General features: G+C 45.2%; 1 protein-coding gene across 16 annotated transcripts in view; it reads right to left on the bottom strand.

The window, feature by feature from the left end:
* LOC144728469 (uncharacterized) overlaps nucleotides 1-12,998 on the bottom strand; it is a 63,057-nt gene that overhangs the window by 30,368 nt on the left and 19,691 nt on the right. For 13 of the 16 annotated variants that reach the window (XM_078607935.1, XM_078607940.1, XM_078607948.1 and 10 more), the window contains 12 exons: nucleotides 12,851-12,928; nucleotides 12,685-12,765; nucleotides 12,517-12,597; nucleotides 11,626-11,706; nucleotides 11,458-11,538; nucleotides 10,698-10,775; nucleotides 10,532-10,612; nucleotides 10,204-10,281; nucleotides 9,815-10,072; nucleotides 9,099-9,683; nucleotides 8,026-8,967; nucleotides 598-3,063 (listed from right to left, as the gene is read on the bottom strand). In XM_078607935.1, coding sequence (XP_078464061.1) covers nucleotides 598-3,063; nucleotides 8,026-8,967; nucleotides 9,099-9,683; nucleotides 9,815-10,072; nucleotides 10,204-10,281; nucleotides 10,532-10,612; nucleotides 10,698-10,775; nucleotides 11,458-11,538; nucleotides 11,626-11,706; nucleotides 12,517-12,597; nucleotides 12,685-12,765; nucleotides 12,851-12,928 — 4,890 coding nt within the window. The remainder of the gene's footprint in view (nucleotides 1-597; nucleotides 3,064-8,025; nucleotides 8,968-9,098; nucleotides 9,684-9,814; nucleotides 10,073-10,203; nucleotides 10,282-10,531; nucleotides 10,613-10,697; nucleotides 10,776-11,457; nucleotides 11,539-11,625; nucleotides 11,707-12,516; nucleotides 12,598-12,684; nucleotides 12,766-12,850; nucleotides 12,929-12,998) is intronic. The other 3 variants (XM_078607950.1, XM_078607942.1, XM_078607951.1) reach the window with 3 other exon arrangements.

Genomic DNA, 12,998 nt, shown 5'->3' with positions numbered 1-12,998 from the left:
CGGCGTTTATCAAAATGGACTGGACTCATGAGAGTGTGCGATAAAAAATGTTCAGACTTAGTGCCTGAAGTTATTCATGACTGCCAGGCAAGGCCATGTTTCACCTCGGAACATTTTACATCGCGCCCACAAAGTGTCGCATTGGCTGGGTGGCTCAGTGGCAGACCGAGCCGCTCGCAATCGACGGAAGGTTGCGTGTTCAAATCCTGGTTGGGTGATGACTCAGCCCATCATCCCTCGGGGGTCACTCCAGCGAGTACCACTATGTGGGGGAAGTTAACAGTGGTCGTCTTATGCATAGACTCACCCCCACCATAGGAATGTGGAATTTCCACCACTGGCTCAGAGCTAATAGGGGATAAGCACCACCTCTAATCTCATTTGAGAGGGAAATTACTTTGAGAGTTAAAATTGCAGGGTGAATGACCCAGAAACCCAACACAATATCTGGAGCGCTGACTGCAACCGTGACTGCTTTTTCCCAGCATGCAACTGCGAGCGAGTGAGTGGAGCAGTGTGGAAGGCTGTGAGCCTGATGGATTGGTGCGAATGTTCCAGCTGATGAGTGTGACGTGTTCAACTGGACATGTTCAATACCTTGTGCCGCAGTTGCATTCGTTGTCAAGGGAGTCGTGGTGCTTGTGGCTGTCGTAGAGTTTCTTGTGGTAGAGATTTCCGCGGAAGTAGTGGCTGTCGTAATAGTTGTGTTGGTGATTGGGGCAGTTACCATGGTGATAGGAGTAGTTGTGTTGGGGACAGGGGTAGCTGTGTTGGTGATAGGGGTAGTTGTGATGGTGATAGGGCCAGTTGTATTGGTGATTGGGGCAGTTACCATGGTGATAGGAGAAGTTGTATTGGTGATAGGGGCAGTTACCATGGTGATAGGAGAAGTTGTGTTGTTGATTGGGGCAGTTACCATGGGGATAGGAGAAGTTGTATTGGTGATAGGGGCAGTTACCATGATGATAGGAGAAGTTGTGTTGGTGATTGGGGCAGTAACCATGGGGACAGGAGAAGTTGTGTTGGTCATAGGGGCAGTGACCATGATGGTAGGAGTGGTTGTGTTGGTGATAGGGGCAGTTACCATGGGGACAGGAGAAGTTGAATTGGTGATAGGGGCAGTTACCATGTTGATATGAGTGGTTGTGTTGGTGATAGGGGTAGTTACCATGGGGATAGCAGAAGTTGTATTGGTGATAGGGGCAGTTACCATGGGGATAGGAGAAGTTGTATTGGTGATTGGGGCAGTTACCATGGTGATAGAAGTTGTGTTGGTGATTGGGGCAGTTACCATGGGGACAGGAGAAGTTGTGTTGGTCATAGGGGCAGTTACCATGGTGATAGGAGTAGTTGTGTTGGTGATAGGGGCAGTTACCATGGCGACAGGAGAAGTTGAATTGGTGATAGGGGCAGTTACCATGGTGATAGGAGTAGTTGTGTTGGTGATAGGGGTAGTTACCATGGGGATAGAAGTTGTATTGGTGATTGGGGCAGTTACCATGGTAATAGGAGTAGTTGTATTGGTGATAGGGGTAGTTACCATGTTGATAGGAGTGGTTGTGTTGGTGATAGGGGTAGTTACCATGGCGATAGGAGAAGTTGTATTGGTGATTAGGGCAGTTACCATGGTGATAGGAGTAGTTGTGTTGGTGATAGGGGCAGTTACCATGGGTATAGGAGAAGTTGTGTTGGTGATTGGGGCAGTTACCATGGGGATAGGAGTAGTTGTGTTGGTGATAGGGGCAGTTACCATGTTGATAGGAGAAGTTGTGTTGGTGATAGGGGCAGTTACCATGGGGATAGGAGAAGTTGTATTGGTGATTGGGGCAGTTACCATGGTAATAGGAGAAGTTGTGTTGGTGATTGGGGCAGTTACCATGGGGACAGGAGAAGTTGTGTTGGTGATAGGAGCAGTTACCATGGTGATAAGAGTAGTTGTGTTGGTGATAGGGGCAGTTACCATGGGGACAGGAGAAGTTGAATTGGTGATAGGGGCAGTTACCATGTTGATAGGAGTGGTTGTGTTGGTGATAGGGGCAGTTACCATGGTGATAGGAGTGGTTGTGTTGGTGATAGGGGCAGTTACCATGGTGATAAGAGTAGTTGTGTTGGTGATTGGGGCAGTTACCATGTTGATAGGAGTAGTTGTGTTGGTGATAGGAGCAGTTACCATGGTGATAAGAGTAGTTGTGTTGGTGATAGGGGCAGTTACCATGGGGACAGGAGAAGTTGAATTGGTGATAGGGGCAGTTACCATGTTGATAGGAGTGGTTGTGTTGGTGATAGGGGCAGTTACCATGGTGATAAGAGTAGTTGTGTTGGTGATTGGGGCAGTTACCATGTTGATAGGAGTAGTTGTGTTTGTGATAGGGACAGTTACCATGGGGATAGGAGAAGTTGTGTTGGTGATTGGGGTAGTTACCATGGTGATAGGAGTAGTTGTGTTGGTGATAGGGGCCGTTACCATAGTGATAGTAGTTGTGTTGGTGATAGGGGCAGTTACCATGGTGATAAGAGTAGTTGTGTTGGTGATTGGGGTAGTTACCATGGTGATAGGAGTAGTTGTGTTGGTGATTGGGGCAGTTACAATGTGGACAGGAGAAGTTGTGTTGGTGATAGGGGCAGTTACCATGGTGATAGGAGTAGTTGTGTTGGTGATTGGGGTAGTTACCATGGTGATAGGAGTAGTTGTGTTGGTGATTGGGGCAGTTACCATGGTGATAGGAGTAGTTGTGTTGGTGATAGGGTCAGTTTCCATGGTGATAGGAGAAGTTGTATTGGTCATTGGGGCAGTTACGATGGGGATAGGGGTAGTTGTTATGGTGATAGGGGCAGTTACCATGGTGATAGGGGTAGTTGTGTTGATCGGGGCAGTTACCATGGTGATAGGGGTAGTTGTGTTGGTGATCGGGGCAGTTACCATGGTGATAGGGGTAGTTGTGTTGGTGATCGGGGCAGTTACCATGGTGATAGGGGTAGTTGTGTTGGTGATGGGGGCAGTTGCTATGGGGAGAGTGCTAGATTCGTTGGTGGGGTTTGCGATACTGGTCACTCCTTGTGTAACTGAAATAAAAAAGAAACATATAAAATAACACGTTTCATTTAGTCAAGTGAGAGGCATTGGAATACGAAATTGACATTAAGCAAAAATATTAAACCATAATGTAAAAAGTATTTTATAATAATACAGTACATGGCTTGGCACCTTCTTGTCTTTCAGTAGCCCTGGCATTGACCAGAGTGGACTAAGGCCCATATCTAACGAAGCGAGTCCTTGTCTATCCACTTCTGGTATTTCACCTGTATTTGTTTAAACAAGCCTGCCTTTATCTTCTTTGGTTCTTTCGGTAAAGTCACGTAGATGGAAAAAAAAGGAAAAATATAACTAAAATAATCATAATAAAAACCAAAAACTCACGACGTTTCGATGGCAACACAGGCGGTCGTCATCAGGCGGAGAGAAAAAGGTCGGTCCCCTTTTCGACGACTGCGACCGAAACGTTGTGGGTTTTTGGTTTTCATGAATAAATGTTATTATTTTTATCTTATTATTTTCCATCTACGTGACTTTACCAAAACAAACAAAGAATATGAATTCCTGCAGTCACGAAAGTTTCAAGTCAAAAGTTAAGCCTGTCTTTCTTGAGACACTAAATGGTAATATGGGTCCACAGTTTACTGTATGACACGAGTATTAAACTGGTATTAATCTAATGCTGTTGAAATTTTTCACTCTCAAGACGGCCGAGTGGTTGATTTATCTGCAGGGATAAGTCTGTATGCATGTAAGTACGCGTGTAAGTATGTATGTACGTACGTTGAACTTATTTTTCACCGTACGTGGCCAACCGCGTTCACCGGAGTTGCAAAGCAGGCGAATTTTTGTTGTTAGATTGTTACATATTTTCTGAGATTGTCACCTCTTATGAGTAGCATATCTCCATCCAGTTCAGCCCAGCTAAACTAGTATAGATGAGCAAGCACAACATGGGATTTACTGTGTTTCACAATTTCCAAAAATAATATTGCGTCCAATGTTTAAGGTCAACTTGACAAGACAAATATGCGTTTTTCTTGAGGTATACAAAGGCAGCTTTAGAAACCTGAGCGTTTCACTGCATTGCCCTTGTGAGTTTCGATTCTAATTTCTTAGCAACCCTTGCCAGGAAGGGAAAATGCTTTCTCTCAAATGCCCTCCCTTGATCGCGAGAGACGATAAACCCCATACCTCAGCAGTGCCGTGAAAGAGTCTGGTTCATGCAGCTTTAGACTCGGTTGCTACAAGGCATGCATGCACAATATGAAGACATGAGATTGGGCATTTGTGGAAGAGGTTTTGAGACTTTTGAGATTGATAGCTTTTTATAATAATCTGGCCATGCAGGATGATAAATGCTAAATACACATATCAGTTGCCGTGTCATTTAAATGCTGGAGTAGATGGTGAAGGCAATATTGGTTTTAAAGAGCCGACGATGCGTAACTTTGTATGCCACAAGTCCAGTAGTTGATGCAGATTTAGATTTGTACCGAGCGGTGCTTTAGAATCGCTAGAGTAGGGGCTCCAAGCCAGTGGTCCACGCTTTTGCGCTCTGCAGCGCTGTGGGAAGTGGACTATGAAAATGCTGAGGCACCACAGTTTTTTCACAAACACCATGTTTTATAAATGCCCATCGTGCAACTATTAACAATTGTCAATATAAGCTAAAACTAAACTTTTTTTTTCCCCTAGGTAAAGTCCACTGAGCTATTAGCTCTTTTTCAGAAGCGACCTGGCCACAAATCATAGCTCAAATATTATCATCGCATGTTTCTAAATGTGGAGGAGAAATCGGAGGACCTGGAGAAAAATCCATGCCACCACGGGGAGACAGACACGCAAACCCCAAATAGACAGCAGGAGGCGTCAGGGTGTGGCACGAACCCACGACCTCCTGCACACCAGGTAAGGTAGTTAACACCTCGCCACCGCGGCGCCCTTAAAGCCAGCCAATCATTTTTTGTGGCCTCTGAATTCACTTTTACAGTGATTTTAGAGTGGCTTTAATTTATAAACATGTCAATGGTGCATGGTAGTCTGTGAACATGTTTTGATGGTTGACAATGGTCCACTGGACCAACTTCGCCCATCAAATTGACGGCGGCTGTGGGAGACCAAGATGGGGCTGTGGCTGTAGTTGAAGGTTGTGTGGCAGAAAATGATGACGATGGGGGTGATATCGATGAATTTGATGATGAGGTTGAAAGCGTCACTAAAATGCCATGAAGTGTGGCATTCGGCCAATTTTTCAGAGCGTTGTTTTAAACTTTTATTCAAATTCGTACTCATGATAACATTCTAACTGTTGTGACTGACCCACCATCGCAATCTAGGCATCACAAGTAAATAAAGTTTGAAGCGACTCTTGTAACACTTTCATTGCCGGAACAATTCTTTGTTTGAAACGCTTTTGTTTACTATGTATTGGTTATCTGTAATCTCTCCGGGGCAACAAAACACCCATTTTTCCACGATGGCTGATAATCAAGATATTGTGACCACTCTCGTGCAGAACAAAATGAAAACGAAATAAGCTCCTGGATTAAAATTCTTGCTGATAAATGCTGTGCTGGAATTGTGCGCATTGCTGATTTTGCTGATGCCACAACTGGGCTTGGAGTGGCTTGCGCCACATCAAGCCGCACCTGTCCCAGCAATGCAGAACTCGTCTGCAGCCTTGGCTGCCTCACACGAGCCGGAGTGCGCAGGTGGGCACAGGTATGCACAGGTGAGTGTGACAATGGATGTGGCGCCAAGTGCCCCGCATTTGTTTAACATTCAAGAGGTTCCAGAAGTCGAGAAGGTCGAGGCCACGGTTACCTGACACCACTATCTGGGTTCTCAGATGCTGCTGCTGGGTAGGTGGGGCACAGATGCTCGCAGCCACGGAAATGGAACAAAGTAGTCATAAAGCGGGGGCGCAGTGGTTAGCGCCCTTGCGCTATTAATATATATCTCAGTTCGATACCTGGTCATGGCTAACAGCAGTGGCGAGTGATATCTGAACCGGTTTTTGGGCTCCCCGTTTTCATGAGGTATCATCGGAATGTTGGTGCAACGTCTTAAGGACATTTTGCATCATCTGTATAATATAATAATGGGTAAATCTTGATTTAAAGCTTTCGTGACTGCAGGAATTCATACTCTTTGTGTCTTTCGGTAAAGTCACGTCCATAGAGGTTACCAAAAAGATTTCCAAAATCATGAATAAACACAGGATCCAGGTTCGATTCAACACAGTACATAAAATTCGTGATCTGATCCCATCTGTGAAGGATGTGATCCCTGACATGCAATACCCCGGTGTCTACAAACTAAGCTGTGTCTGCGGCAGTAGTTACATTGGGGAAACTAAGCGACACGTCTCGGACCGTGTTCGTGAACATAACGCAGATCTGAAACACGGTAGGACCAATACCTCGGCCGTGGCTGACCATTGTTTTAACGCTATGGGCACGAAAGTACTATGCAAACCCACTGCCTATCATCAAAGATTTGTCCATGAAGCCATCCAGATATATAAACACAAACACAACTTTTTTTTTCTATCTACGTGACTTTACCGAAAGACCCAAAGAGTATAATAATGGAAAATTACAATTTTCAATCTACTACTCGGTGAAGGCTTTCCCATTCCTTATGGCCATGGGGGTTGTTTGACCATACTTCATCACGTTGGCCAGTGTGGGCTGATGAAGGGCGTGCACCCAGGACCAGTACAGATATGGCTCTCCACAGATGTTAGCCCAAGCCAGGAATCAAACTCAAGTACGCTGTGTTCATAGCGCATTGCTCGAACCACCGTGCCACAGTATCCAATGTCATGGGTCACACGCGAGCTATTGGCAGGAGGTGCGAGGAGTGCTCTCCGATGGAGCACCTCCTGTTAATCCAGTGGCGTTGGATACAGAGTGCGTGAGATGGAAGGGCCTTGGAAGACGAGGCTGGTGATCATGATGATGGATGTGACACTGTGGTATTCGCTATTTCAGGGACAATTTATGGGAATGTTTAAAGGTTCGTCAATGTACGCCCCTACATCACAGTGTAAACACAGTAGTTCATTGACATCAACCAGTGTGTGTTTATCTAATCATCATCATCATCATCAGCCATTTGTCTATCAACTGCTGAAATAAGGACTCCCCATGGCCTTGCGACGCTGCAATCCATTTCACTGCTTGCACACGAGCGGATCTCAGCGCTCCATCTCCACCGTGGCCCTCCTCTCTCTCTCTCCGGTGCGTTCTCAGATTCCTGCCATTCCGTCACCAGTCTCGTCCATCGTCTCTCCGAGCTACGGCGCATCCTGCCTAAGCCCGCACTCTCCTTCACGTTCAATACGATCGCTCCAATTTAATAGCAATCACATTACTGGAGCGCTGCTGTCATTTGTGCTTCCAGCTCTTAAGCGCTTACAATATAAAGCTGATGAGTGGAGCATGGACTCGAGAGAGGCCCGCCTGTGACCTGCTCTCAAACGTTCCCAAATTTTCAGGTATCTCACTTTAAATGAGTCGTGTTTGTTGCCTTATCCCCGTGCCTTTATTTTTGTCTCAGTATAATTCCGAGCATGCAAATATGCCTGCTTCAACTTGTCATAATTGTTGAACTTGTGTATAACTTTAACGTTGTCCACGTGTTTGATTCGTTAGGTCATAGTGGGTACAACACAGTGATTGAAAACGTTCTTCTTGAGGTACTGTGGTATGTTACATCTTCATCAAATGTCCTTTTCTAAAATGACTGCGAGCTGCTCTGTGTGACTTTTAGTCATCATTTTGTTCCTGATCCTTCTTCAGTAATTGCTCACGGTGTCCATACCCTACTGTATTTTACAGAGATGTCCCTCTTATATTTGTTTTGTTTAGAAAACGTGTTGTACACTCACCGGTAATGATCTTAACTTAAATGGATTAATCTTCGGATTTTGAATAAATGAAGGAGATGAACAACACGAAAACGAATCAAGATACATCCCCTACCTGAGACCGCGGTGCTGCTGTCGCTGCTGTGTACAAGGGGAGTATTAGTCGGCTGTGCCACGGCTGATGAAGCTGGTGGCACTGCTGCCGCTGTGGCAGCTGTGGATTTAGCAGCTGTTGTAGACGGAAGCGATGGCAAAGCGGAGGACACGGCTGTAGTTAGTGCTGCTGTTACAGGTGGTGATGATGACGGCGATGGAGTTGACACGGCTGTAGCTGTGGATGGGGTAGCTGTCGTTTGCATAGCTGTTGTACGTGGTGATGATGTTGTCAATGTAGTTGACACGGCTGCAGCTGTTGATTGTGCAGCTGTAGTTAGTGCTGCTGTTACACTTGGTGATGATGTTGTCAATGTAGTTGACACAATTGTGGCTGTTGATTGTGCAGCTGTGGATTGTGCAGTTGCAGTTGGTGCTGCTGTTACACGTGGTGATGATGTTGGCGATGGAGTTGACACGGCTGCAGCTGTGGATTGTGCAGCTGTAGTTTGTGCTGCTGTTACACGTGGTGATGATGACGGCAATGGAGTTGACACAGCTGTAGCTGTTGATTGTGCAGCTGTAGTTGGTGCTGCTGTAGTTGGTGCTGCTGCTGTACGTGGTGATGATGTTGTAAATGTAGTTAACACAATTGTGGCTGTTGATTGTGCAGCTGTAGTTGGTGCTGCTTTTATATGTGGTGATGATGTTGTCAATGTAGTTGACACAATTGTGGCTGTTGATTGTGCAGCTGTAGTTGGTGCTGCTGTTGTACGTGGTGATGATGTTGTCAATGTAGTTGACACAATTGTGGCTGTTGATTGTGCAGCTGTAGTTAGTGCTGCTGTTACACGTGGTGATGATGGTGGCGATGGAGTTGACACAGCTGCAGCTGTGGATGGGGTAGCTGTAGTTTGTGTAGCCGTAGCTTGAGCAGTTGTTGCAGGTGATGATGCCAATGATACTAAAATGATAGCGTAATGAAACAGTACTCACAGTTAGTCTATGCCAGTGTTACATTTAAAATTGTTTTAATACCTTATAGTTTCAGATGATTAGTCAAATTCACGGATAAAAACAATATGATAATCATACCTGGTGATGTTACATCTTCCGTAGGGGTAGGACTCGGTTCATCTGGAGTTGACACAATTGTAGCTGTGGATTGTGCAGCTGTGAATTGTGCAGCTGTTGATTGTGCAGCTGTAGTTGGTGCTGCTGTAGTTGGTGCTGCTGTTACACGTGGTGATGATGACGGCGATGGAGTTGACACAGCTGTTGCTGTTGATTGTGCAGCTGTAGTTGGTGCTGCTGTTGTACGTGGTGATGATGTTATCAATGTAGTTAACACAATTGTGGCTGTTGATTGTGCAGCTGTAGTTGGTGCTGCTGTTACACGTGGTGATGATGTTGTCAATGTAGTTGACACAATTGTGGCTGTTGATTGTGCAGCTGTAGTTGGTGCTGCTGTTACACGTGGTGATGATGGTGGCGATGGAGTTGACACGGCTGTAGCTGTTGATTGTGCAGCTGTAGTTGGTGCTGCTGTAGTTAGTGCTGCTGTTACACGTGGTGATGATGACGGCAATGGAGTTGACACAGCTGCAGTTGTGGATGGGGTAGCTGTAGTTTGTGTAGCCGTAGCTTGAGCAGTTGTTGCAGGTGATGATGCCAATGATACTAAAATGATAGCGTAATGAAACAGTACTCACAGTTAGTCTATGCCAGTGTTACATTTAAAATTGTTTTAATACCTTATAGTTTCAGATGATTAGTCAAATTCACGGATAAAACCAATATGATAATCATACCTGGTGATGTTACATCTTCCGTAGGGGTAGAACTCGGTTCATCTGGAGTTGACACAATTGTAGCTGTGGATTGTGCAGCTGTGGATTGTGCAGCTGTTGATTGTGCAGCTGTAGTTGGTGCTGCTGTAGTTGGTGCTGCTGTTACACGTGGTGATGATGACGGCAATGTAGTTGACACGGCTGTAGCTGTGGATGGGGTAGCTGTAGTTTGTGTAGCTGTAGCTTGGGCAGTTGTTGCAGGTGATGATGCCAATGATACTAAAATGATAGCGTAATGAAACAGTACTCACAGTTAGTCTATGCCAGTGTTACATTGAAAATTGTTCTAATACCTTATAGTTTCAGATAATTGGTCAAATCCATGGATAAAAGCAACATGATAATCATACCTGGTGATGACATATCTTCTGCAGGAGTAGATTCAGGTTCATCTGGAGGGGATGTTGGGAACTCTGTGATTGTCGGTTCTGAGGAAACATTTACCATTATTTTAATATGTTATACGTTCAGATAATGTCAAATGTATGGATGAAACCAACTTTATAATCATAACTGGTGATGTTATATGTTCCGTAGGGGTAGGACTAGGTTCATCTGTAAGTAATGTTGTGAAGTCTGTATTTGTTGGTTCTAAAGAAACATTGAAAATTGTTTGAATACTTTATAGTTTCAGATAATTGGTCAAATTCATGGATAAAAGCCACGTGATAATCATACCTGTTGATGATATTATATCTTCTGTAGGAGTAGATTCAGGTTCATTTGGAGGTGATGTTGGGAACTCTGTGATTGTCGGTTCTGAGGAAACATTTATCATTATTTTTATATCTTATACGTTCAGATAATGTCAAATGTATGGATGAAAACAACTTCATAATCATACCTGTTGATGTTACATCTTCTGTAGGAGTAGATTCAGGTTCATCTGTAGGTGATGTTGGGAAGTCTGTGTCTGATGGTTCTAGGGAAACAGTGAAAATGATTGAAATATGTTATATGTTCGGATAGTTTATCAAATGTGTAGTGAGCACTGGGATAGTGCGGGTACCACGCACAGCATGTGGTGGGGGTTCCTACGAGGGGGAGTGGGTGAGCGTCAGCCCAGGGGCAGGGTTGCCCCTGGCCATGGCACTCTGGTTGACCCCATAGACACGTGATCCGGAGAGTCCACACAAGGTGCCCCAGGTGGGGGGTTAGTGGGTGATCACGTGTCCAGGGAGAGCTCTAGAGAAGGATTGAGAGAGAATGCTCGAAAAGGTGGGCAGGGCCGACGGTGGAGCGGACCCGACCGTAGGGGGATATAAGGCGGGTCCCTGGGAGGGACCGGGGTCGCTGCATTCTACAAGCTGGAAGCTCAACACCTACAAGCGGGAAGCTCTACGTCTCATGCTGGAAGCTCTTTGTCTTACGAGGCAACCACGTGGTCAGAGACCAGAGTGAGGGTCCGACCCTTCGTAGCAGTAACTCCTCTGTATAGCCTAATTAGCTGGGTGGTCACAACCCTAGGCTGTATCGGGTAAAGAAGCTGTTATCGCTTTGTGTTACGGTGTTACAATAAAAGTGTTGCCTCTAAAAGGAACAACGTCTGCGACTCAGTTGGACTCACTACAAATGTATCAAGAATAAAAATATGATAATCATACCTGATGATGATGTTAATTCTTCCGTAGGGGTAGGACTAGGTTCATCTGTAGGTAATGTTGTGAAGTCTGTATTTGTTGGTTCTAGGGAAACATTGAAAATAGTTTTAACACCTTATAGATTCAGATAATTGGTAAAATTCATGGATAAAAGCAATGTGATAATCATACCTGTTGATGATATTATATGTTCTGTAGGAGTAGATTCAGGTTCATCTGTAGGTGATGTTGGGAAGTCTGTGTCTGATGGTTCTAGTGGAAAGTGAAAATTATTGAAATATCTAAAATATTCGGATAGTTTATCAAGTGTGTAGTGACATTGGGGGGATGTCACTGTATGGTGACCGCCCAGAAGGGCCATGCCGTTTGATGTTCCTACATTGTGGACAGCACCGTGTGGGTGGCTGTGTATAATACCAGCGCTACTAGGGCTTGGTGAGCACTGGGATAGTACGGGCACCACGCACATCGTGTGGTGGAGGCTCCCACGAGGGGGAGTGGGTGAGCGTCAGCCCAGGGGCAAGGTTGCCCCGGGCCATGGCACTCTGGTTGACACCGTTGACACGTGATCCAGATTGTCCACACAAGGGGCCCCAGGTGGGTGGGCTAGTGGGTGATCACGTGTCCAGGGAGAGCTCTTGAGAAGGATCGAGAGGGAACGAGAATGCTCGAGAAGGCGGGCGGGGCCGAGGGCGGAGCGGCCCCGACCGTAGGGGGATATAAGGCGGGTCCCTGGGAGGGACCGGGGTCGCTGCATTCTACAAGCTGGAAGCTCAACACCTACAAGCGGGAAGCTCTACGTCTCATGCTGGAAGCTCTTCGTCTTACGAGGCAACCACGTGGTCGGAGACCAGAGTGAGGGTCCGACCCTTCGTAGCAGTAACCCCTCTTTATAGCCTAGTTAGTTGGGTGGTCACCACCCTAGGCTGTATCGGGTAAAGAGGCTGTTATCGCTTTGTGTTACGGTGTTACAATAAATGTGTTGCCTCTAAAAGGAACAACGTCTGCGACTCAGTTTGACTCACTACAAATGTATTAAGAATAAATATATGATAATCATACCTGATGATGATGTTAATTCTTCTGTAGGGGTAGGACTAGGTTCATCTGTAGGTACTGTTGTGAAGTCTGTATTTGTTGGTTCTAGGGAAACATTGAAAATAGTTGTAATACTTTATAGTTTCAGATAATTGGTCAAATTCATGGATAAAAGTAACATGATAATCATACCTGTTGATGATATTATATCTTCTGTAGGAGTAGATTCAGGTTCATCTGTAGGTGATGTTGGGAACTCTGTGATTGTCGGTTCTGAGGAAACATTTACCATTATTTTGATATCTTATACGTTCAGATAATGTCAAATGTATGGATGAAAACAACTTTATAATCATACCTGTTGATGTTATATCTTCTGTAGGAGTAGATTCAGGTTCATCTGTAGGTGATGTTGGGAAGTCTGTGTCTGATGGTTCTAGGGAACAGTGAAAATTATTGAAATATCTTATATGTTCGGATAGTTTCTCAAATGTATTAAGAATAAA

This window comes from Lampetra planeri, chromosome 28, assembly GCF_965212315.1.
Source record: "Lampetra planeri chromosome 28, kcLamPlan1.2.h2, whole genome shotgun sequence".
In the NCBI taxonomy this organism is placed as follows: domain Eukaryota; kingdom Metazoa; phylum Chordata; class Hyperoartia; order Petromyzontiformes; family Petromyzontidae; genus Lampetra; species Lampetra planeri.
Note: the sequence above shows the minus strand (reverse complement) of the source record. Positions and strands in the feature narration are given on the sequence as shown.